The sequence below is a fragment of the Mustela erminea genome, chromosome 2 (genome assembly GCF_009829155.1).
Source record: "Mustela erminea isolate mMusErm1 chromosome 2, mMusErm1.Pri, whole genome shotgun sequence".
Taxonomy (NCBI): domain Eukaryota; kingdom Metazoa; phylum Chordata; class Mammalia; order Carnivora; family Mustelidae; genus Mustela; species Mustela erminea.
The window spans coordinates 54,162,077-54,188,212 of NC_045615.1; the positions used below are offsets into that span (position 1 = coordinate 54,162,077).

The following is a 26,136-nucleotide window of genomic DNA, read 5'->3' on the forward strand; positions in this document are numbered from 1 at the left end:
CTCTCATTTCAGAGGCTTCGTGAAATAAAAGTCTATTTTTCCATCACAACAGTCTTCAGGACAGCTGTCCCACATTAACTCTCTTAGTGATCCAGCCTGCATCTCTGTTGAGCCTATAGCCCCTCAACCATGCCTACTGAGCCAGGAGAAGAGAGCACGGAGAACACACACCCGCTCTTAAATGCCTTGGCTTAGCAGCAGGAACGTAACTTTCACACAGCTCATTGGCTAGAAGTAATCACCTGGGCCTGCAGAACCACCAGGACACCAGGACTTGTAGCACTCCCCTGTCCCCAGAAAGAACAGAAGAACTGGATCAAAGTATTATACATTATAACTGATAAAGCTACTTAAGTAGGAACATCAAGACATTGAATTTTTAGGAAATCATAATGACACTGAAATATTAAAAATTACCAAGTCAAATGGAATATAAATAATTGTTTTCTGTGGTATGAAAGTGTTCACTGACAGAAGGAACAAAATGTAGACAAATTAGACTATATGACCAAGAGGAAGAAAACCTGATTTGGGGTCCTGGAATGACTACTATCATGAGTAACTTTGGGTAGTTCCTTCCATTTCTTATTTTCTTAAACTTTAAATCAGTAAAAATAGGTAGCCCTTTGCCAGTGTACTTCACAGGACTGTTGTGAGGTCAAAAGAAATCTTTAACAGAAGGTTCTTTTAGGGATAAACTGTGGGGCAAGGACTGCCAGCTCTTTATATCTTTTTGGGAACACAATCTGACCACATTTTCTAGCTTCCTTTGTCTTAGAAGTGGCCACAAAAGCAATTCTGGACAACAGAATGGGAGTGGAAGGTCGTCGTACCTTTTCACAGGCAAGCTGGTGAAGAAGCTTGTGGGTCCCCTCCTTGCTATCTTTCCCTTCCTGCTGGGTGGATGCAGAGAAGGATGAGGCCAGAGAGGATGACAGAACCACAAGATGAAAGGAGTTTGGGTCCATCCATACCTGACCAATGGGAACAGACCTGCCCTACAATCAAGGGCACCTTCCTGGAACTGATATGTAAACAGATGTACCACTGTATCACTTTTGGCTTATTCTTTGGTGGGGTCTGTTACTGAGGCTTAGCATAATGCACACTTAAATGATATACACTATGAATAATATGCTTGGCTCACAGTGGGTTTTTCTAAATGACTACTGGATAAATGGATGATGAAAATACTTATTAATCTCACAATGCTTTTCTTTTTTTACTATGATTCAGTGTTTAGCTTCAAATTGTTAAAAACACTCTTTTATTTGGCAACATCCTGTTAGATACACAGAGAATTTCTATTAATTCTGAGAGTTTTCAAATAACTGAATGTGTGATTTTAATATTATGCTCAAAGTGCTATAAAACAGAGCAATTTGCTTGTTATATAACAAAAATCTCATTTTCAGAATGGTACACTTGCAGTCTTTTTCAAAGTATCACTTCCAACATAAATGCTGAACAAATAAATTGATGTGGAACACTAGGTTTTAATGTTTAATTACCAGTATCATTTCTTTACAAGCAATCTCATTTTGGTGTTTTCTTAAGAGCTAGAAAAACCCAATCTTGAACAACAGAACAGTGGCACCTGATTCTGTAAACTGTGTATGACTTGTAATGTATTCACGTCCATTTTGTACTAGCATCACAAAGAAAAAGAAGAAAAAATGATTGTTTCTTACCCTGAGCTCCAATTCACTGAGAGAGATATTTATGTAACTATATAACACTGTCAACTGAACAAAGAGCTTCAATCATGTATCTTTTCCTATCTCCAGGTAAAGTTTTGTTCTCTTTCCCTTCTTTTACAAATGTGTTTCCTTCAAAGGATCCATACCCACTGGATAAACAATCTCTATGAGAAAACAGGAAAGCTCGCTATTTAATATGTACAGTTCAGTGTCCTGAGTTTTGGAATCATAGTAAATAATATTTTGTGACAATACTCACACTATAAAGATGATGACATTTTCATGATTAGCCATGTTTTTAGTAAAGGGAAATTAATGGGGAGGACTATCCCGTCTGAAAGATACATACAACATGCTGACAAACAAAACTGGGTTTCAGCATAAAATGTATATGTTATATAGACAGTATCCATATGCACCTAACTTCACTGTGTGAGTTTATATGCATATCATTCATCTAGGATTTTTTTACCTACAAGTTGGAATGCATTTACTTCATACTCTATTATAAGCCCATTTAGTCACATTTCTGTCAGATCCCACTTGCATATTCAGTGTTGAATAAATCAGTGGTTAATAAACGTCCTTGAAAATGTGTTTGGAGATAAATAATGAACTGCTGTATCTGATCATAAATGTACATTTTTACTCTCAGAATCCTGAGCAAAAAGATAGCCTGACCTATTACACAAATATATGGAAAGAGAGAAATAATTATAGAGCAATCATGTCAAAGGAGCCTGGTTTATTCTTATTGAATGGATACACTACAGACAAAAAAATAAAAAGTGTTACAACTTCAAAAAATTCCACTGCAAAGGAAATACTAAATGAGGATAGGGAGTCAACCTTTTCATCATAAGTGCTTTTTGTCACATCTCCACGGGCTTGGGGCGCGGGCCCAGCCCCACAGCGTGAGGAGCTGCAGGACGCTCACATTGCCTGCCCGGCTGCGCCGCCCCCTCGAAGGACCTGCTCCAGACGACCACGGGCACGCTTTCAATTTACGGGAAGGTGGCCTGACAGGCAGACTGGGAGGACAGCCGAGATGGAAACACAGATCAAGTACAGATAAAAATATGTCCACCTTGAAATACACAAACAAGACTTTTAGGTAACAATGTGTGGGGAAGCCTCTATTGAAAAATGAGAAGAATACAATCACTTCTTTCTCATCAATGATTTTCACAGTCCCCTTCAGATTCCACCCCAGCCTCTCTCCATAATCCACTATGTGTGCACATCCTACATCTATACTCACTTAAATAATATAGATTTCTGTCCCTTGCCTGTATCTCATAAATGTCAACCTCCTCAAAGCTTTGTGCTACTCAGCAGGCTTCAAATTTGTTTTTAAAATCTATTATGTGGGTGATCCTCTAGCAATACTTTGAAGTACCTTCCCTATTAAAAGTGAAGAGGGATCAGGGGTTCTAAGAAGAGAAATAATGGCAGTTTATGGATATTATTTCACACGTTCCTGACTATGAAATAATTCTCTCTGCTTTAAAAAAAATAGAACACATATGCAAAAGAAAAAACATCAAAAATAAAATCTAGAAGGAAAAAGGGGCCACATAAAATCTTGCTACAGGTTCATGTTTTATATAAAGCTGCAGTTGGGACTTTACAAAGGAAATCTCTGCACTTCTTATTTCTGGTTCAGAGGATTTACATGCTCTTTCTAATGATCTGGGCCTTCAGCACCGGGTAATGTCTCCCAGTCCCCAGCTTAGCCCTCATGCAAAATTGAAGCACTTTGGAGGCAGTTTAGTAGCTGCAGATGAATCTCAATGTGCAGGAAAAGGCATAATGGCTGTTTAGCACTTGCTAGTAGAAGCTGAGGAAATCAGGGGGAAAAATCTATTGAACTTAAGCCATCTGGGAAGCCAACTGAGAGCAACTGCATTAACAACGTGTTTACATTCCCATTGTGTTGCTAGGCCAAGCAAAAGTGTGTGTGTGTGTGTGTGTGTACGCGCGTGTGCACTTGTGTGCATGTGCATGGTCACAGAGGGAATTATCAAGTGCAACTCTTTTGATTGTATTGGCTGTTTTCGTTTGGTTTTGGCAACTGTGTGGGGCAAAAATTTTCATTAGAAATGTGGCTATGAGAACGTGCAGGTCTCCATGAGACAGGGGGACTGTTGGAGGGTAGGGCTTGGAAGGATGCTACGGGCATGAGGAAAATGAGCAGTAAGCAGGAGCCTAGCTGTGCCGTGCTCTCCCTGTATCTGGCCCACCGAACGATACAACAGATTGGGGGAGGCTGCAGAGAGCCAGTAAAGAACAGCTAGGGAATGGCTTTCGTTGCCTGTTACATTTATAGTTAACTTAGAAATACTGGCCAAATGAGGGAAAATAGCCAGGTAAATGCCGTCAGTTTTGGCTCCCATCACCCCTACTCGCTGTCGCCCTCACCGCGACACTTTTTTTCTTCACGGTATTTAACCAGCTATTTTTAGAGCACTGTGAGGTGCCCAGCAAAAGTGAGAGGAAGGTATAGATTTCCCCTATGTGTTCGGCTTCTGCACAAAGAGAGCCTCCCTTACTATTAACATCCCCCACCAGAGTAGTGCATTTTGTTTTATAACTGATGAGCTTCCACTGGCACATTGTTATTATCATCCCAAATACACAGTTTATGTTCAGGATTGCTCTCGTACATTCTACAGATTTGGAGAAATGTGATGACATATCTACCTTTATAGTGTCACACAAAGTAGGTTCACTAACTTAAAAATTCTCTGTGCTCTACCTATTCACCCTCTCTCCCCATACCTCTTGGCAACCACTGATCTTTTTAACATCTCCATAGTTTTGCCTTTTCCAAGATGTCATATAGTTGGAATCATATAGTAGATAGCCTTTTAGATTGGCTTCCTTTACTTAGTAATATGCATTTAAGTTTCCTCTATACCTTTTCATGACATGAGGGAGCATTTTTTTTTTTAAGATTTTACTTATTTATTTGACAGAGAGAGACACAACGAGAGAGGGAATACAGCAAAGCGAGTGGGAGAGGGAGAAGCAGACTTCCTGCGGAGCAGGGAACCCCATGTGAAACTCAATCCCAGGACTCTGGGATCATGGCCTGAGCTGAAGGCAGATGCTTAACAACTGAGCCACCCAGGTGCCCTGAGAGCTCATTTCTTTAAAGCACTGAGTAATATTCCATTATCTGGATGTATCACAGTTTACTTATCCATTGACCCACTGAAGGACACCTTGGTTGTTTCCAAATTTTGGCAATTATGAATAAAACTGCTGTAAAGATCTGTGTTTTTGCAAGGGCACAGGTTTCCAACTTTTCTGGGTAAATATCAAAGACTGTGATGGTTTTACCATGAGGCAAGAGTATGCTTAGTTTTGATTAAAAAATGCCAAAATGTCTTCCAAGTGACTATATTATTTTGCATTCTGACCAAAACCGAATGAGAGTTCCTGTTGCTCCAAATCCTTATCAACATCTGTTGTTGTCGGTATTCTGAATTTTGGCCCTTCTAATAGACAGACAGTGGTATCTCATAGTCCTTTCCATTTGGATTTTTCTGATGACATGTTTATTGCAACTTTTGGTGAGATATCTGTTAAGGTTTGTTGTGCTTTTGAACTGTTGCCCCCCAAAACCTATGCCCGCATTTGAATCCCAAGCAAAGTTTAACATTACCTTACTTGGCTAAGAGTCTTTGCAGATGCAATTAAATTAAGAATGTTAAGATCCTGAATTACCCCAGGTGGACCCCAATTCCAGTGATAAGTGCTCTTGTAAGAGACACACTGAGAAAACAGACATGGAATGGAAGGTGATGTGAGGAAGGCAGAGATTAGAGTGATGAAACCACAAGCCCAGGAATGTGGGGCAGCCACCAGAGACAAGGAACAGACCTTCCTTTAGAGTGCCCAAAGAGGGCGCTGCTCTGCTGCATTTCAGACTTCCAGCCTCCTCAAAACTGTGAAAATAAATTTCTGTTGTCTTAAGCACCAAAGTTTGCGATAATTTATTGTGGCAGCCTTAGGAAACTAATATAGTGACTAAGGGCATTTACTGTCTCCATTCAAGGAGTGGACTCAAGAATATGACAGAGCAAAAGGTGAGGAAAGGCTGTCTGCCATGCAGTGTTTTTCTGGTTTCACAAATGCCCCATGGAATGGGTGTGGGGAGGAAGCCTTTTACTCGCTAACGTCATTTCATACAGAGGGCATCGTTGTCTAGGATCATCAAGACTGTAGCTATAAAAAGAGGCATGTCATTCATTCCCTGCCATTCCTGGAATTGCCTTGTACAGAACATTCCCCTGGGTTTTTCCAGCTAAATTTTAATTCACTCAAGCCCCAGAGTTCCCCCCCTCTTCCCTCAGGAGGCTGCTATCCCTCAGTCTGAGAAGTTTAATAGGCAGAGACAGGCGAAAGGAAATTGCAGAAAGCAGGGGCTCTCTACCGTGTAACTCTATACTACACAACTATCAAGGGGTTTCATGAATTTATTCTCATGATGAAGGAGAACCGGAGCAAAAGGTAAAGCATACTTTTTATTCTCTCTCTTTTCCCTCATCTCTTTTGCCCCTTTCAGACAGGGATCTCTTTAAGTGCATCAGGTCCTAGCTGTGTCTCTACTTACAGAACCGAGAGAAGTATCTGGGGCATGGTTTTTGAATTGAATGTCAGTCTCTGTCCCCCACTCTCTGCTGTACTTCCCAGCAGTGTCTCCTCTTGTCCCACTTCAACCTGATTGTATGGTAGCATTGCTAGAGCTTAAAGTGAGTGAACCGATAGACAAAGAATAAGCTATGCCCTGTCCCGATTAAATCATTCTCTCTGGGGTGGGGCCAGGACATAGGTGTTTTCAAAAATCCCCCCGGGGAGATTGGCAAATGCAGTCTGGGTTGACAGCTAGCCTCCTCATCCTTTCTTGTTGCTCCTGCCTTCCTGGTCTTGGAGATTTCTCCCCAGACTTGTAAAATCAGGTTAAACCCTTGATGCAATTAGGAATGAGTCCAAGACTTCCCTAACCTGAGTTGTTTCTCATTACTAGATATTATACTTCCTACGTGCTGTGCTTGCTTTTTTGCCAGACCATGATATTTTGTTAATTGTAGATTTCATGTTATCCATGCTGATTTTGTATCTCCAAATAGTGCTTTTCAGAAGAACTGGAAAGAGTGGGGTTTTCAACAGGTATCCCCAAGATGGCTCTGAGAAGGCCCTGCTGAGAGATGACTCTGAATTGATGATATCTGGGAGAGAAGACCAAAGGGTTCACGGTGAGGAAAGCACTCTCCCCACCTGTCTTAGCATCAGCTCCTTCACTGATTGTAGCATTTTTTAAACAAAAACATTTCTGTTGTGTCTTTGAATGTGTAAAAAAAAAAAAATGCTGGGGTGCAGAGAGAAAAAAATAGCATTGGAATTTTGAACCAATCATTGTGAGAATACTGGCTAGTGAGATTTAAGGATACAGAGACTTGACTAGAACAGATCACAACATGTGACAACCCAGAATAAAAAAGGGTCACTATGTCATACAATTACCAGCCTGGCTTACTTATACTAGCACGATAGGTAACAATACCAATAAAGTGTATCTTAATTTTGACAGAAAGTCATACTTTTTATAAGCTAATCCTCTCTTTTAAGTTGAAATGGTTTCTTAAACTTCCTTAAACAGAACACTTAATTCATTTCATGCAACAGTCCAGAACTCTGTGAAGTATGTTCCTTCTTATGAAGATAAAGAATAAGAGACTCTCTCACATGTTATAGCCAAAGGTTAAATTAAAAAATACACTTCAGCTTTTAACACTGGTGCTATTCTCACTTTGAAGTGGGCATATTAAAACTCCAGGCCACAGCATATGCACGGTTGCTGGGCACACGGCAAGATTGCTATAGCAACACAATCACTGGTTTCACTCCTGGAATGCCCTGTTTGGGTAGCAAGCCATCGAGATGAAGAATGGTCCTTGGGCTCCTGCTTCTTATCACAGCCTCTGTGTGGGCTTGGCGATGGGTAGCATTTGATTTTGCTCTTTCTAAACTGGGGAAAATACACACATACACAAACACACTCAAACACATATGCATAAGTATATACTTGTATATTTACATACATATATAAATAGATATTCTTGACTAAATTGTATGAATCAATGCTTTCATCTTAACTGTGGGAAGACAAAGGCGTAATGCATTATAAGTAACCTTGCCCTAAGTGTTAATTGATGGGAAGGAATTCCTTTGTGTTCATTACATTAAAAACTCTGGTTGTATATAATTTTAGAAAATTTCTGTTTTCCTCTAATGAAGTGACAGCTCACTAAAACTGTACTGAAAGGTATAATGTTTCATTGGCTCTACTTTGCAAGCATGTTCTGGGTTATATCTGTTCAAAAATACATGCTATTAAAATCTTCTATACAGTATGTAATTCAAACAGGACTAATGTTCCCCATGGGGCAGAATTAAATTAAAACTACATAGTTCCACAAATATGGCACAGCCAGGGTCTATCATGTATGTGCTGGGTCTACAATATTGATATATGTAAGTATTGGAAATGCCAAAAATGAACAAACAACAACATGAAAAACTTCACAAAAGCAACAGATTAGAAACAAAAGGAACCCAAATGGGTAGCCTAAAAATTTTCCAGTACTTACTTCTGTTTATAAGGAAGGGAAAGCATGGAAATAAAACCCAAGTTTCTACACAGTGAGAGAGCCTGGATCAGTCAGCCAGCCGAGACTCATCTTCATTGAGTGAAGTGAGAGCAACAACTAAAATCTACATTCTGGAACTCTGACCCAAGCACGTATTTGTCACTGCAGCTGAGACGACGTCGGCCATGTTAACTCAGTTGTTTAAAGACTTAAAGTCAATGTGAAATAAGGACGAATCCACTGTGAGCACTAACAAGTAAGGAATAAGAAAAAGTATCTACTTCAGGATGATTGATATCCTTTATCTCTCGCCACGGTATCAGACTGACTTAGTGGAAAAGCCTTCATATCCTACATGGATCCTTGCCAATTTTCTATTTTTACTTTGGGGCCAGCCTTATACTGGAAAAAAAAAAAAAGTTGTTAGTTTCTGGTATTGAAATAAGTACCTTTGAAGGAAATCAAATAAATAATTAGTTTATATCCCAGAATCATTTATCTTCATTGGCAGGCAAATAGATTACAGATATAAGGCTCTATTCTTGCAGAAGCAGTACTCCCACTGACTTAATTAAAAAATTATGGAATCAAGTTCAAATAGAGTTTCCAAATTGTATGCATCATTTCCTAAACTTTAAACAAAGACCATGGAATTTATATAATTCCTTTTGAAAATGTTCACTCTGTTAATAAGAACACAGTTTAAAGTAATTATTTTACTTAGAGAAAAATGACTGATATGTGTGTACTTAATATGTAAAATAGCTCGTCTTATGGAAGACTATACTATTTTATCTATTCCTCAAATCATCTGTTCATGAACCATCTCAAATAAAAACATCACCTACATGTTTCACTAAATTTCAGTTACTCCAATTTAATAGAATGAGTAGCTATAACCCCACAAAACAGACTTTTATTATCTCCCGTGCTTAGAGCCTTATGTTGCAAAATTCATAACAGAAAGAAGTTTATAAAACAGAGGCCACACGATATCATTACAATGTAGTTGAAGAGACAAATATAAATATACATACACACATCTATAGTTACATATATGTATTTTGTAACATGTATTATCACATATGCATTTTATATACATATATTACCTATATGTCTATATCAAATATATATTCATATATTTATTATATATAATTATAATATATAATATATATTATATATTATTATATATTTATATATTATATATCTTATATATATGAATATAACTCCATAAACAACACATTATAAGAAATAGTCATTTTTTACCTCGAAAGTGATTGAATATTGATACTCTTTAGTGATTTAACTCACCACACATACACAATTCACACTTATGAGTATCATAAAAACGCAAGTACAAATAAGGGAAATGTAGACATGTTACTTTATCAGTTGAGTTTTATAGAAGGTTTCATCCCCAACATTGCATTTGAGATACTTTAAGCATGAATAGGATTTTGATAGAAGTAGGATAGGCAAAGTACAGGGTAACAGATCATTAATTCATACATACCTACTTACTGAGCTCCTGCTAAGTACCAACACCAAGTCAAGGATGGAACCAAAATAGTGAAAAGGACAGACATAATCCTTGATTTCATGGAGCTTACTCTTGAGTTTATAATATCTAGATGGAAGGGAAGAGGTAATTTGAGAAAGGAAACATAACTGTCCCTCTCCAGGATCTAACATTAGTAAAGACAGGTAGTAAGCAGACCTTTTCTCCTAAGTTCCCTATGACTTAGGTAGGATCAGTAAGTCCAGATAACAGAAAGTTGATTATACTCAACTTAATGAAGAGCATGCCAGTAATGCATTGAGTTTAAATGCCTGCCACAGTCTCACAACTTAAATTTCTATGATTCCAGACAGCAAAATGTAAAGAAAAGAGTGTTCACGTTCATTTAATACAACCTGAACAAATCTCATCTAGTTTCCCTTTGAAATGAATGAGCTGGGGCGCCTGGGTGGCTCAATGGTTTAAAGCCTCTGTCTTCTGCTCAGGTCACGATCTCAGGGTCCTGGGATCGAGCCCTGCATCGGGCTCTCTGCTCAGCAGGGAGCCTGCTTCCCCCTCTCTCTCTGCCTCTCTGCCTACTTGTGATCTCTCTCTGTCAAATAAACAAATAAAATCTTAAAAAAAAGAAAAAGAAAAAGAAAATGTATGAGCAGCATCTCCTAAATCATGTCCTGGTAATGACATTAATGTCTCATGATATTTTAATAGAGGTTCTGTGAAAAGGAGTTCAGTTGCCAAATATGATGAGGTTAAAAGTTTTCCAATGCAGAGCTTTCCTGGGACTTTTACAGGAAAATATACTTTATACTTTTCTCTAAGAGGGGAATATAGTTATTACAGTGTTTCCTAAAATATTAGACCACAAAGCTTTCGCTTCTTTTTCTGTTTTTGTTTTCCCAAATAGCACTTATAAGACAAATAGCACTTGTTTTCCCAAATGGCACTTACAAGACAAGCACTTACAAGTTCACCGAGCACAGTTTAAGAGGAAAAAACAAATTTTCCCAGTGTTGAGGACATGTGGTGGAAGAGAAACGACTAGAAGGAGGCTTTCTAGTAACTACCTGGAGAATGGTTTTCTGGGGAAAAAGGCTGAAACCAAGAAGGTGTTGGAGGCTAAATCATCTAAGAGGCATATAATAAAGGCCTATATATACTAGGGGGCTTATAGCAAGAATTAAGAACAGAAGGATGTTTTCTAGGAGAATTCTGAGAAGAACTGTCTGTAGCTGATAATCACTTTGTTGGAGTAAGGGATTAAGCTGACGTTTCTGTTTTTGGTGACAGAATGGAGAGAAGAAGTATCTGAAATAGGAATAGAAGAGGAGAAAAGAAAAATTCAGTCATGCCACTCTTGCAACAAACAGAAACCTGAGTGAGCACAGCATGTCTGCAAAAGCTCTTCCTGGAGTAAAGGCAAATGCACTTAAATTTGTGCCTGGTTCTGGCTTCTCTTCATCGTTTTTTTGTTTGTTTGTTGTCTGTTTGTTTTTTTGTTAAGGCTCACCCTTTTGCTATTTGGCAAAATATTAAAGACCTTTAAGGATAAAAAGAATCAAATCCTAAGCACTGCTTCAAGCTATTCCATAATGAGAAAGGGCTCAGGTATAGAAAAATCTGACACAGAAAGGCAGGTGGAAGAATGAAAGATAAATATTTAGTTGACATGCTGATACAGATTTTCTCGAGGAAAGGGGAAAATATATTCATAGATTTTTTTTTTAGACAAACTGTTATGTGTTCAGTAGCTATGGCAGAATTTAGGTAGACCTTACTGGGTACAGGGCCAAGACAAAGAATTCAGAGAGCCCTGGGTTCATATCCTTGCTCAGCCACCTCCTAGCTATGTGATTTGGGGCACGTTAGTTTCTCTACCTTGCTGAGCCTCGGCCGTCTTGTTTACAAAAGGAGAGTCCCAGAAATTATCTCATAAGACTGTCATGATAACTAAATGACAGAATACACATAAGGCATTCAATATAAAGCTTGGAACTTTTTATTGTTGTTGAGCTGGTCCTACAGATAATATTTTGCTAATGTGAGAATAATTAAAGAGGAGAAGGGAAAACCTCGGGGATTATTAAAATTTCAAACCAACGGAGGTTCTCTAACCTCCCTGCTTTTTTGCAGAGGAGAAATATTTGCTTTTCGATGGTAAATCTTAGGTACCATGGAAACAAGGGTTGAAAAGACTTCAAATAAATAGAAAGCAAGCAGCCAAGCCTGAGTTTTTCTTAAAAATTTAACCATACAATTTTGAGCAGATCAAGATTTCTATGGAATTCTGAAAGAACATAGATACTTACCACTATATTACCAAATCAAGAGCTTCTGACTATTTAAGTTTTCAAAGCCATCTAATATATACTGCTTTCCCCTTTTCTGTTTCTTATATTACATATTTGCAAGAAATGCCAATGTGGTTTAAATGGTGGAAGGCAAACATTAATAGTAATAAAAGATCTTTAATCAGTACACATTTTTATCATCAATGGTATAGCTTTTCTCAGTGAATAGAAATCATTGTTTACTTCATATCTCAGAACTGGAGAGTCTATTTAACACCTACATAATTTAAAAGAAAGAATTTTGTGAGTTGGAGGAGAAACTTTTTTTCTGATATGGTTTTGTAGTTTTTAAATGAGACGTTACCTTTGATGAGGATTTTAGAAAATGTATTTAATTTTTTTAATGTATCCGATTTCTACTGAACATGCTTCCAAATATTATTATTCTAAGGCAGAGTTATCTATAAAAACAAACTCATTTACAATGACTTCTCTCTGTCCTGCATCATCCAAAAACCGTCTGATTTTTTAAATGCTAAGACATTCCTCTAATTTGTAACATACTTTAAGACTTAATGTGTTCTAATGTTTCTTGCTGTTAAGAACCACTAACCCCCCAATAAGACTACAGTCAGACTGTATTAAGTGAGGAGTTGAGAACCATATTTGCAGGTGAATCCAACTTCAGGGAAAAAAAAATCCCCAAAACCAAGTATTTAAGTTTCAATACCATTTATAATCCTTCTCACCTCATGGGAAGGCAAAGAGCTCTAATATAAGAAGCCCACAAATTTTTCCCCAATATTTGTTCAGATTGGGTATTTATGATAATAGGCAAAGAGATGCAATTGAAATGGTTTGGATTTTTTCTTCAGGTTTCATTATTTATTATGAAAATAACACATTCACAGGGTTGGGGGAAAAATTATAAAAGAAATCTCTCACCCCAGAATTTGAGCTATCAACTGCTTATATATTTCTCCAAAACATTCCAATGCATAGAAAAATGTATCTGCATCCTTTACGTAATGAGGACATATTACATGTAGTGTTCTGTACCCTGGTTTTCACTTCAAATTTTATGTTGGAGATTTTTCAACAACCTCGCATATAGAGAAACCTCATTATTTTAAAAAGCATCAGTATACTCCACGTAGGGATGAACAGTCTTCAATATGCCTCTCCAATAAGGGTGCAATCAACAACCCTGCATTTCAGTATCTGTGCTCATTTGGAATTTTACTTTTAGATCCTAAATTTGTAATTACTGAGTGAAAGCATATATACTTTTAAGTATTGGTAGGTATTTTCAAATTGGCCTTCAGAAAGATTGTACCAATTTGCAATCTCACCAACAAGGATGAGATATTCCCCATCTCATTTCTTTACCAACACTCTATACTAACTGTTTTGATCTTGATGATATCTTAAATGCTTATTTACCAGTTTGCATTTCTTTTTCTGTATCTTCATGTTCAACTACTGCTCAATTTTCCATTGGGTTGCTGAACTTTTCCTTAAATATACCTTAAGAACTAGTAATATATTAGTTAAATTAGTCCTTAGATTAATGTATGTCCACAGATATATTCCTGTGTGTGTGTGTATTTGTCCCCTGGCTTTGTGGTTTTCTTGCTTTGGATATTCGAATTTATGAATGCTTTCTTCAAGGGGAGGAGCAAGATGGCAGAGAAGAAGGAGACCTAAATATCATCAGGTCCCAGGAGTTCAGCTAGATAGTTATCAAACCATTCTGAACAGCTACAAACTCAACAGGAGAGAGAAGAGAAGAAGAGCAACAATTCTAGGAACAGAAAATCAACCACTTTCCAGAAGGTAGGACGTGCAGAGAAGTGAATCCGAGGCAATATTTTGGAAGATAGACTGTGGGAGAAGGGACGAGCTCCCAACAAGCAGTGGAGCTGCAGAACACAATCAGAACTTTTAGAAGTCTGTTCCACTGAGGGACATCACTCCACAGGCTAAGTGGGGGGTGGGGCCTTCGTGAGGACAGTGTGGTCTCAGGATCCATGGGGTTACAAAAAGAGCAGGGGTGCCTGAGTGCAGCAAAGCTCCTACGTATCAGGGCAGGGAAGTCAGCTGCAGAGACAGAGCCGAGGTGGAAGCTTTCAGCTTGGGGTTACTCTAAACCATGATCTGTGGCACAGTTGGACCACTGCCCTTCAGGCAGGGACCCAACAAGCAACAGATCCATGGAGAATCACCTTCCTCCTCTGGGAGGAGTGGCACAGGAGGGCACTGCAGGAATCTGCTGGGTTTGGAGACTCCAGATGGAGCCATGTGCCAGAGATAGAAATGTTGGGTCACAGGCTGGGTGAGCATGGAGTGCACCCACACACCAGGGAGACGGGAGGGATTGACTGCTTTTCTCTGAGGCTGCACTGAGGAGTGGGGCCCTGAACTCTCAGCTCCTCCAGGGCTTGAGACTGGGAGACTGCCGTCTTCATTCCCATCCTCCAAAGCTGTGCGGAAAGTGTTTAGGGAATGAAAGCTACCAAGAGTGAACCCGAGCAAATTAATTAGTCTAGCCCCTGGCAAGGTCAGTGAAATTTCACGTTGCGCAAAGACATTTGAGAATCACCACAACAGGCCCTTCCACCAGAAGAGCAGCAAGAACATTCAGCCAAGACCAAGTTTACAAATCAATGAGAACTGTGGAACTCCAGAGCTAGGGGAAAGCAACACAAAGAATTCATGTTTGTTTGTTTTTTTTTTCCCCATGATCCTTTAGTTTTCCAAAGTTAAATTTTTTTTAGTTTTATTTTTTTCTTACTCTCTTTTTAAAATTTTTCATCTTTCCTATTTTAGTATTTTTAACTATTTTATCTTATCAGTACCTTTTAAAAAATCTTTTTATGTTTTCCTTTTTATAGTCATATTTTATCCCTTCATTTAAGCTTATTTTTTCTATACATATAGGTTTTTTTTTTTTTTTTAAATTTTGGGATACAATTTCTTCTAATAGATCAAAATATACCCTAAATCTAGTGCATGGCTCTATTCTAGTCTCTAGACTAATCAAATTCTTTTCTCCTTTTTTTTTTCTTTTCTTTTTCCAATGAACTTCCTATCTTATCAATTCCTTTTTTTAGAATCTCTCTCTCTTTTTTTTTTTTTTGACAGACAGAGATCACAAGCAGGCAGAGAGGCAGGCAGAGAGAGAGGAGGAAGCAGGCTCCCCGCTGAGCAGAGCCCGATGTGGGGCTCGATCCCAGGACTCTGAGATCATGACCTGAGCCGAAGGCAGCGGCTTAACCCAGTGAGCCACCCAGATGCCCCTAGAATCTCTTTTTTAATTTTCTTCTTTATAGTCATATTCCATTTCTTCATCATATTTACCCATATATATACCCATGTATACATATATGTATACACACCCATATATATGGGTGTGTATACATATATGTATAGGTATATATATATGTATACACACACATATATATATATTTCTTTCTTTCTTTAAAATTTTGGGAGGTAGTTTCTTCTAACAGACCAAAATACACCCAAAATCAAGTGTGTGGCTTGACGGCTAGGGACCTAATCTCTATGGATATTAGTAGTATGTCAGAACTAGAGTTCAGAATGATGATTATCAAGGTGCTATCTGGACTCAAAAAAAGCATGGGAGATATTAGAGAATCCCTTTCTGGAGACATAAAATTCCTTCCTGGAGAAATGAAAGAACTAAAATCTAAACAAGTTGGAATCAAAAAAGCAATTAATGAGGTACAATTAAAAAAATGAGGACTCTTACTGCTAGGATAAATGAGGTAGAAGAGAGAATTAGGAGACTGAAGCAGTCATCAAAAATCTCCCAACAGGGATGCCTGGGTGGCTCAGTTGGTTAAGCAGCTGCCTTCGGCTCAGGTCATGATCCCAGCGTCCTGGGATCGAGTCACACATCGGGCTTCTTGCTCGGCAGGGAGTCTGCTTCTCCCTCTGCCTCTGCCTGCCATTCTGTCTGCCTGTGTTCGCTCTCTCTCCCTCTCTCTCTCTCTGACAAATAAATAAAAAAATCTTTAAGGAAAAAAAAAAAAAAACCTCCCAACAAACAAGAGCCCAGGGCCAGATGGCTCCCAGAGGAATTCTACCAAACATTTAAAGGAGAATTAATACCTATTCTCCTGAAACTGTTCCAAAAAATAGAAATGGAAGGAAAACTTCCAAACTCACTTTATGAGGCCAGCATTATCTTGATCCTAAAACCAGACAAAGACCCCATCAAAAATGAGAAATACAGACCATGTCCTTGATGAACATGGATGAAAAAATTCTCACCAAGATACTAGCCAATAGAATCCAACAGTACATTAAAAGGATTATTCACCATGATCAAGTGGGATTTATTCCTGGGCTGCAAGGTTGGTTCAAAATCTGTAAATCAATCAATTTGATGCAGTACATTAATAAAAGAAAGAACAAAAAAGCATTTGGCAAAGTACAGCATCCTTTCTTGATCAAAACTCTTCAAAATGTAGGGATAGAGTGTACATACTTCAATATCATCAAAGCCATCTATGAAAAACCTATTGCAAATATCATTCTCAATGGAGAAAAACTGAGAGCATTTCTCCTAAGGTTAGGAACATGGCAGCAAAGTCCGCTATCATCACTGTTATTCAACATAGTACTAGAAGTCATAGTCTCAGCAATCTGACAACAAAAAGAAATAAAAGGCATCCAAACTGGTAAAGAAATCAAACTCTCACTCTTTGTAGATGATATGATACTTTATGTGGAAAACCTGAAAGACTCCACTCCAAAACTGCTAGCACTCATATAGGAATTCAGTAAAGTGTCAGGATATAAAATCAATGCACAGAAATCAGTTCCATTTCTATACACCAACAGCAAGACAGAAGAAAGAGAAATTAAGGAGTTGATCCCATTTACAAATGCACCCAAAACCATAAGATACCTAGGAATAAACCTAACCAAAGAGGGAAAGAATCTGTATCCAGAAAACTATAAAGTACTCATGGAAGAAAGTGAGGAAGGCACAAAGAAATGGAAAAACGTTCTATGCTCATGGATTGGAAGAACAAGTATTGTGAATATGTCTATGCTACCTAAAGCAATCTATACATTTAATGCAATTCCTATCAAATACCATCCATTTTTTTTTTTCAAAGAAATGGGCAAATAATCCTAAAATTTATACGGAACCAAAAAAAGACCCTGAATAGCCAGAGGAATGTTGAAAAAGAAAACCAAAGTTGGTAGCATCACCAATCCAGACTTCAAGCTCTATAACAAAGCTGTAATTATCCAGATAGTATAGTATTGGCACAAAAACAGACAAATAGATCAATGCAACAGAATAGAGAGCCTAGAAATAGACCCTCAGCTCTATGGTCAAGTAATCTTTGACAAAGCAGGAAAGAAAGTCCAATGGAAAAAACAATGGTCTCTTCAACAAATGGTCTTGGGAAAATTGGACAGCCACATGCAGAAGAATGAAACTGGACCACTTCTTATACCACACACAAAAATGGACTCAAAATAGATGAAGAAACTCAATGTGAGACAGGAATCCATCAAAATCCTTGAGGAAAACAGAGGCAGCAACCTCTTCGACCTCAGCTGCAGCAACTTCTTCCTAGAAACATCACCAAAGGCAAGGGAAGCAAGGGCAAAAATGAACTATTGGGACTTCATCAAGATCAAAAGCTTTCACACAGCAAAGCAAACAGTTAACAAAACCAGAAGACAACTGACAGAATGGGAGAAGGTATTTGCAAATGACATATCAGATAAAGGGCTAGTATCCAAAATCCGTAAAGGAATTATCAAACTCAACACCCAAAGAACAAATAATCCAATCAAGAAATGGGCAGAGGACATGAACAGACATTTCTGCAAAGAAGACATCCAGATGGCCAAGACACACATGAAAAAGTGCTCCACATCATTCGGCATCAGGGAAATACAAATCAAAACCACAATGAGATACCAGCTCACACCAGTCAGAATGACTAAAATTAACAAGTCAGGAAATGACAGATGTTGGCAAGGATGCGGAGAAAGGGGAACCCTCCTACACTGTTGGTGGGAATGCAATCTGGTGCAACCACTCTGGAAAACAGCATGGAGTTTCCTCAAAACGTTGAAAATAGAGATACCCTATGTCCCAGCAATCACACTACTTACTGGGTATTTACTCTAAAGATACAAATGTAGTGATCTGAAGGGGCACATGCACGTGAATGTGTATAGCAGCAATGTTCCCAATAGCCAAACTATGGAAAGAATCTAGATGTCCTTCAACAGATGAATGGATAAAGAAGGTATGGTACGGGGTGCCTGGGTGGCTCAGTGGGTTAAGGCCTCTGCCTTCGGCTCAGGTCATGATCCCAGGGTCCTGGGATCAAGCCCCAGGTCAGGCTCTCTGCTCCACGGGGAGCTTGCTTCCTCCTCTCTATCTGCCTGCCTCTCTGCCTACTTGTGATCTCTGTCAAATAAAATATTTTTTTAAAAAAGTTTCAATACTTAAAAAAAAAAAAGAAGAAGAACGTGTGGTATATTTATACATAGTGGAATACTATGCAGCCATCCAAAAAAAAAAATCTTGCCATTTGCAAAGACTTGTTGATGGAACTAGAGGGTATTACGCTATGTGAAATAAGTCAATCAGAGAAAGACAATTATCATATGATCTCTCTGATATGAGGAATTTGAGAGGCAGGGTGGGGTTGTGGGGGGAGTGGGGTAGGGAGGGAAAAAATGAAACATGATGGGATCAGGAGGGAGACAAACCATAAGAAACTCTTAATCTCATGAAACAGAGTGTTGCTGAGGGGTGGGGGGACAGGGATAGGGTGGCTGGGTTATGGACATTGGGAAGGGTATGTGCTATGGTGAGTGCTGTGAAAAGCGTAAGCCTGATAATGACCTGTACCCTTGGGGCAAATAATACATTATATGTTAATAAAGAATAAAAATTTTTTAAAATAATGCCTTCTTATAAGACTTCTTATTTTGTCTTCATTAAAGGGGCTGTGCCCATGACTAAAAACAAGCAACCAACCAACTACCCAACACATTGCCAAGATTTTCTCCTAGTGATGTTAGTGATGATCATAGCAGTGGTGGTGGTGAAAATGATGATGACGTTAAGCCCTGACATCAAGAATTTATTTTATTCTAACAAATGACATAAAATCCAAGATTTATTTCTTTAGTCATTAGATTATTTCATGCATTCAATTTCCAACTGCCTACTTTGTGGACTGAAAACCAATCTTAACACATTGTAAATGCCTTAACTGAGTGTTTCCTGGTCCTTTCTTAAATCCATTAATCTGTATGTCTTATTCTCTGCTCAGATAAAACTTCACTTTTTTAGTTTGGCAATGTATTTGCAAGGAGCTGAGGCTCCCTCATTATACTATTATGTCAGAATTCTTCCAGCTGTTTTCACAAATTTCTTTTCATACAATGTTGGTGGACTTTTTAATTCATTTATAAACAGTAAACACCTAAAATATATTATATTTCGACATTTGAGGGTTTTCATATTGTACAAAGACTGCAATTCTGAAACCATCCAGAAGAGACATTTTTTTAAGTTGCCAGAATTGTATAAAATATATATATATATATTTTTTTTTCTATTCAAGAATACGGTAAGTTTTTCCATTTGTTTAAATAGCATTTTTCATAATCTGAGTAGCATTTAAAGTTTTTCCTTCTAAAGTTCTGCAATTTTTGGTTAACTTTATACATACATATTTTGTTGTACATAGTCATTGCAAATGACATCTTTTATTCCGTTATAATTTGAATGGCCATCTATAAAAGAAAAGTTGATGGGTTATATGAATCTTTTTTCTTCAGCCACTTTTCTGTATTCTCTTGATGTTTTTTCAGTTTTTTTATTTAAAAATGCTTTTTCCAGATATATAAAATCATACTATTTGTCAAAATGATCAATTTTCCACTTTTTAAAACAATTTTTATATTTTTCAGTTGTCTTGCCTAATTGCACAGGCTAGTACGTTAAGAACATACCAGATAGTACTGATATCTGAGGGCATTTTTGTTTTTTTCTAACTTGAAAGGTTAATACATTTGTCTGGATGTTGACTTTCTTGTAAACTTGTAGATGAAATGAAAGGCAGCCCAAAGGTACACTGCTTTCCCCTCCACCCATGAACCTGAGGAGCGTTGGGCAGGCATTGGTGGCTGCCAATTCTTCCCTTAATTCTCATCTGTTCCATCCTGAAGTTGAGGAGAAACATGCCACATAGTTCCATTTATAAGTGCTTTATGAGGTATTTTTAATAACTGGTATATGTAATACTAATTGATTTTATGTGGAAATAATAAAAAAATAAAGTGTTTTAAGAAGGGAAATGTCTTACTGACGTATCTATGTTCACACATATGTACGTATATATTACCAACATGGCATGAAGCTGGCAGAGGAGCTCAGTATCAGAGTAGTTTTGGTTTTATTCCTAATCTTCCTGTATAAACATTTTCATTAATTCAGTAAAGAGAAGCCTAAATATGTTTGTGACTTTCATCTTAGCTTTTGTGATGTCTTTCTTTTGCCTCTTACCATTAAAACTTGTGTGTCTGAAATCTTTACAAGTAAATGAGCTGAAACAAATAAAACTAATTCACTCGGGATTTTGTAGACATCTGGTGGAGTTATTTTCTGAGTAATTAGAACAAGAGGTGGGACGATTCCCTGAAGTAAAGCTACCGTACAGTTGGATACCCGTTCATTTCCACAGCCATCAGATTGCAGGCAGTGAGCATATTGATTCACAGATTGACAAACAATTATATAGAGCTGCCACCTGATTTTCTAAGACCATTTGTGTTTTATCAGTATATGCTTCACACACTTTTCTAAAAGATGCCTTTTCTCTGTCCTCTCACAGTTTGTTCCATTTCATTATGTCCCATCACCTCAATGTGCCCTTCACATGGTTAGAGGCAGCGAACATAGATCTCCCTCAAGAGCTGCTCTCTGCTCAACCTTGGTTAATCCAACATTTGGATTCAAATATGAATGAATTACAATCTGGCTTTTGACAGCATATACCTATCTTGGTAGGTAGAGATAAAGAACATAAAGATATTGAAATGCTTCCTATTTAGCTTGGAAATGTTGTTCAGTGAAATCTTACTATTTAAGATATGTCTTAATATTATAAATCATAGATCTGGAATGGATTTGAAAATTCCATTGTTATTTGTTCCAATTGTTCTTCTCACCATTAGAGAGCAAAAGCACTTAAACCACTGTAGAAAGATACACATCTTTTCAGTTTATAATAACTGTAAGAGATTATACAACTATCTTCAGTCACCCATCATGGAATAAAATGATGCTATCAAGAAAGTTTCCTTTTTAGCCAACCTAAATCCCACAGGTTATTAAAATCTATTTTATCCTCTCTCTGCCATTAGTATTTTACTGTCAGGGATAATAGTTGCAGAGTAGGAAAGTCAGGCATTTTCACCATGCCAGGAACAGAGATAATCTGATCAAGGCCCACCCAGATGGTGGCTACACTCACCCCTTTGCCTCTTCCTGGACCTCACACTATCACTGTTCTCGGTCACTCTCAATTTAACTTTACATAAGAGATAGATAATTAGGATTTATTTTCAGATGTAAGCCAAGGACACAGGATACTTTGAATCTGCAATGTTTACAAATTGTTTAAAAATACAAGGGGAAATTATGCACATGAATTGACATTTGATAGTTGCAGTGGCAGTATCGTAGCCAATGAGGTTTATCCGAGGCGCGATTATTGCTAATTGATAGTTGTAAATAAAAATGACAAACTTATCCTTAATTGAACATGTTCCCCAATCTCAGGATTTTAGACCTGACAACAGAATTGACACATGAGTGAAATTCATCTTTGACTAAGGCACTTGCCAATCATCCCGTCTATTCATTTGTCTCATTTATCTTTTTCAGGATGAACTATGTCCATCAGGAATCAAGTCAAGATTTATTGATCACATTTTACTTTGCAATGTGTGGAATGAGACCACCAAATTCTACCCAAACCAAACCAAAACTTTTGCCAAAGGATAATCGCTCTACTTTTATTCTCACAGTTGAAAGAACAGTATGACATCATGCCAAAGTGGTGAGTTAGTGAATACTCAACAGTAGTCCAAATGCAGCAGAAAACTCACCGGAGGTTTCGTCTACTCTCTCATCTACTATGTGGTCCTTCTGATGAACCCATTCACTATTGCACTTGAAGTAGATCTGGGTGGCGGGACTGGCTTTACAATACAGGTTCACAGGCTTATTCTTCACAATATAAGCTTCTTCAGGCTCAATAAGAAAATGTGGTAGAGGTTCAGGTGGATCGGATGGAAAGGTTTCTGGGAGTTCATGAAAAAAGTCGTCGTCTGGTGAAACAAGAAGAAAGTGGAAAACAGTCAAATCATAGTAGCCACTTGCCATTTATTTGATATTCACTTAAAAATAAAGACTCATAAATGGCCTAATTAAGGATGTGTGTGCCTGCTATGCACCTGCTGTGCATTAGGTCTCTTGCTGGTTGTACAAGTAATTTTTTGGTTATTATTCTCATTTTTATGCATGGTGAAACTCAACACGAGGGAAGGTTAATATCTTGCCCAAGCATGCATGTAGTAAATAGCACAACTGGAACCAGAACCCAGGTTTGTCTCACTCAAAAACTGTGATCTTCCCCGTATAGTACTACACCTCCCACTACACAGTGTTCCTGTTGAGAGCTGACAAAAGCAAAAATGGTTTCATTAGAAAAATTTGTTTGAAAAATACAAGGCTTATAGGTAAACCATAAGTTCTTTGCACGAAGCTGAGAAGGAACACTGGGAACATGAAATTAATGATCTTGAAGTTCATATTCAAACCTATCTTTATTTTCAAAAGATACCACTGCATGACATTGTCATTCACTTATTCATTCATTCAACCAAAAGTATTTATTGAGCTCAGGATTATTCTCAGCAATAGAAAGAGAGATAATAATACCGAGTCAGTCAACAGTAGATTGATAGTAGAGCCTAGAGCCTAGCAATGCTGTTTGGTCTTATTTAGAAACCGTATCTCAAATATCAGATGTATGATATGACTAGTCAAACCCATCCCCATTAGAATATTACTGAGTATTAGCAAGAACAACAATAGTCAATAGTCTCATTTTCTATAGTACTGAAAATTATCAAATATGTTGCTCCCACTTTGCTGCCTCAACATCACTGAATAAACAAAACTCCAAAACCACTTGAGATACTTATACACTTGGAGGTATGTTTTTCATAACTTGAGTTCTATATGATTCCAAATGAAAACAGAAAATTTAAAAATGCCCTAAAAAACCCTATTATCATATTTCACAAAAGTCAAGGTAAAAAGTCTTTCCAATACACTGAAACTAAGTTAGACCTGATAATTTTCTTCCTGTGACAGATTGTGGGGAGCAAAGCTATTGTTCATTCTGTTCGTTGATAAAGCACCCCAGGCTAATATGTAAGGTTAAAGGTGTGAGGCTCAAATTAAAAGTTTTAAAATTCTTTAAAAGTATACACATTTCGGGACGCCTGGGTGGCTCAGTTGGTTGGACAACTGCTTCGGCTCAGGTCATGATCCTGGAGTCCCGGGATCGAGTCCCGCATCAGGCTCCCAGCTCCATGGGAAGTCTGCTTCTCTCTCTGACCTTCTCCTCGTTAATGCTCTCTCTCACTGTCTCTCTCTCAAGTAAATAAATAAAATCTTTAAAAAAAAAAAAGTATACACATTTGGTAGTAAATACATGACATGGTATAGGTAAAGTCTGGTTGCTCATACGTTACCTTAAAACTCATTTTATTACTCATTCAGTCGTTGCTCTATTTGGGGAGATGGCCGTTTGTCAAATGGCCGTTTGTCTGTTAAGAAACCTGGTCTGGCACTTTTTCCATCTAGCTCATGGGACAGCTGTCAAACAGCAACTGTGTTTGATCTCTGCCAATATGTTCTGCAGTAAAAATTGGCTTCACTTGCATCACAGACACAACTAGCTTTCAAAGCTCCTCCCAAATGATAAATTTCTGACACTGGGATGTAAATGATGCTTCCTGGAGCTAGCTTTCTTTCTCACTTTACTTCCTTAATTTGCTTTCTTCTGGCAGGGCATCATCTCTAGTTTTTCCATTGCGGAACATCAAGGACCCAAACTGTCAGCTAACTAAAGAATAATCTTGTTTCCATCAATTTCGGCTTCTTTACTCATTGTGCAGGAACATTCCAAACTGCTTGAATAAACATAGTTCAGAAAGGCAAAGGAATAGGGGACTAGGGTATTGACAGATCCATCAACATAAAGCTGAGATCTTGAAGGTCTTATTCACAATCCCTCCTTATATGCTTATTGTTGTATGTGATGATAGACAGTTCTGATAATCAATAGAGTGCCACAAAATATCAAACTGACATTTTGTAAAATGTTTGCTGTTGTTTTTAATTTTTATTACTCAGGAAGGCAGAGTGTTGATTTTTTTTTTTTTTTAACTATTGGTGTATATTTAAACATACCAAAATGTGTATGTATTTTAATATATTTATTCAGGTTTCCAAAATATAAAAAGTTTTCCTTTCAGTCACTGTTTTAGAAAGTGAGATTTGTTCCTTTAGAAGGAGAGATGATTGCAAAATATCAGATGACTGTTTACTACCTTACATTATTCAATCATGTAGCAAAGTACTTATGCATTCACATCCTACAGAAAGATAGGCACTAAAAATTGATTACCCTTTCCGGCCCAAAGCATGTATTTCTTCCTTCTGATTATTTTATTGTAAACTACTGTGAAGACTAATGGAAGCTGGGAAAGCACACATATGTTTTCAACTCAAAAGGGGCTCTGTTAAGTGCTGGAAAAGATAGTAATGATTTAATGACATATTTTAAAAATGTATGGACAAACTAATTTTGTATTCTTTAATTTTGAGTTTTAAGACAAGAGGGTCATGACCAGTAAAGAGAAATAATTCTACATTTTGGTCTGAAGCTTCGTCAAGTGTTGATATTTCAAGGTGTTCGTTAAGTAACACTTAGTATGCAACTTATTAAGGAATGATTCCATCATTTGAAATATTTTCATTTTGCGGTAAATACAGTTTTTTTTTTACATATCATTCTAGTTTCTGCATAAACCCCATCTCTTAAGTAGCATCTAGGGAGATGCCTTAATCAATGACATGAAATTAATTTGTTACAATTTCTTATAACACACATACACTGTTTAAATCTATGGCTAGATAAATTCATGTCAGGCAATATGGCACATTACTTCTAGTGCTCAATTCAGGGGATGGGAATAGTACTTCTAAAGATAATTTTCAAGACCTTTAGTCAGTAAGATACAAAGAAGTGGGTAGATTTGACAAAATGGGAATGGACTGTTTATCAGTGGGCTCATGTGCTGCTGGGAAATTCTTTCCTTCTTCATTTGCAAGAAGGTGGCCTAGACACCACGCGCAACCACGTCAGCTGGCTCAGACAACAACTCCCCCACCATCGGGTCACGTATGTTAAGACAATACTTTCTTTGCTCTAGACAGAAACGATAAGTATCAGCATTAATTTAAGAAATTGTCTTTTAATGAAATGTCATCTTAAATTTTTTTTCTAGAGTATGTTTTGAAAATCAAACAAGCAAGCCAATTCTCTTTAGCCAAAATTATTAAGGAAAAGTTCTGAGTATTTAAACATCTAGCATGGTTATATCTATACGTACTTAACAAGAAAAACATGACTATCTCCAAATACCATGTGCATTTAACAAGGAAGAAGTTACCATCTCCAAATACCATGTGTACTTAATAAGGAAACAAGGACCATCTTCAAATACCATGTGTATTTAACAAGGAAAAAGTGATCATCTCCAAATACCATGTGCATTTAAGGAAAAAATTGATTGTCTGCAGATGAGCA

General features: G+C 37.6%; 1 protein-coding gene and 1 non-coding gene across 3 annotated transcripts in view; one reads left to right on the forward strand and one right to left on the reverse strand.

Moving 5' to 3' along the window:
• The window catches only part of UNC5C (unc-5 netrin receptor C), a 352,673-nt gene that overhangs the window by 129,628 nt on the left and 196,909 nt on the right, over nucleotides 1-26,136 (reverse strand). For both annotated transcript variants that reach the window (XM_032332945.1, XM_032332944.1), the window contains exon 2: nucleotides 22,358-22,579. In XM_032332945.1, the coding sequence (XP_032188836.1) occupies nucleotides 22,358-22,579 (222 nt within the window). The remainder of the gene's footprint in view (nucleotides 1-22,357; nucleotides 22,580-26,136) is intronic.
• On the forward strand, nucleotides 21,909-22,042 carry LOC116585369. Its single transcript, XR_004283571.1, has one exon. It is a non-coding gene; the product is annotated as a U4 spliceosomal RNA (small nuclear RNA).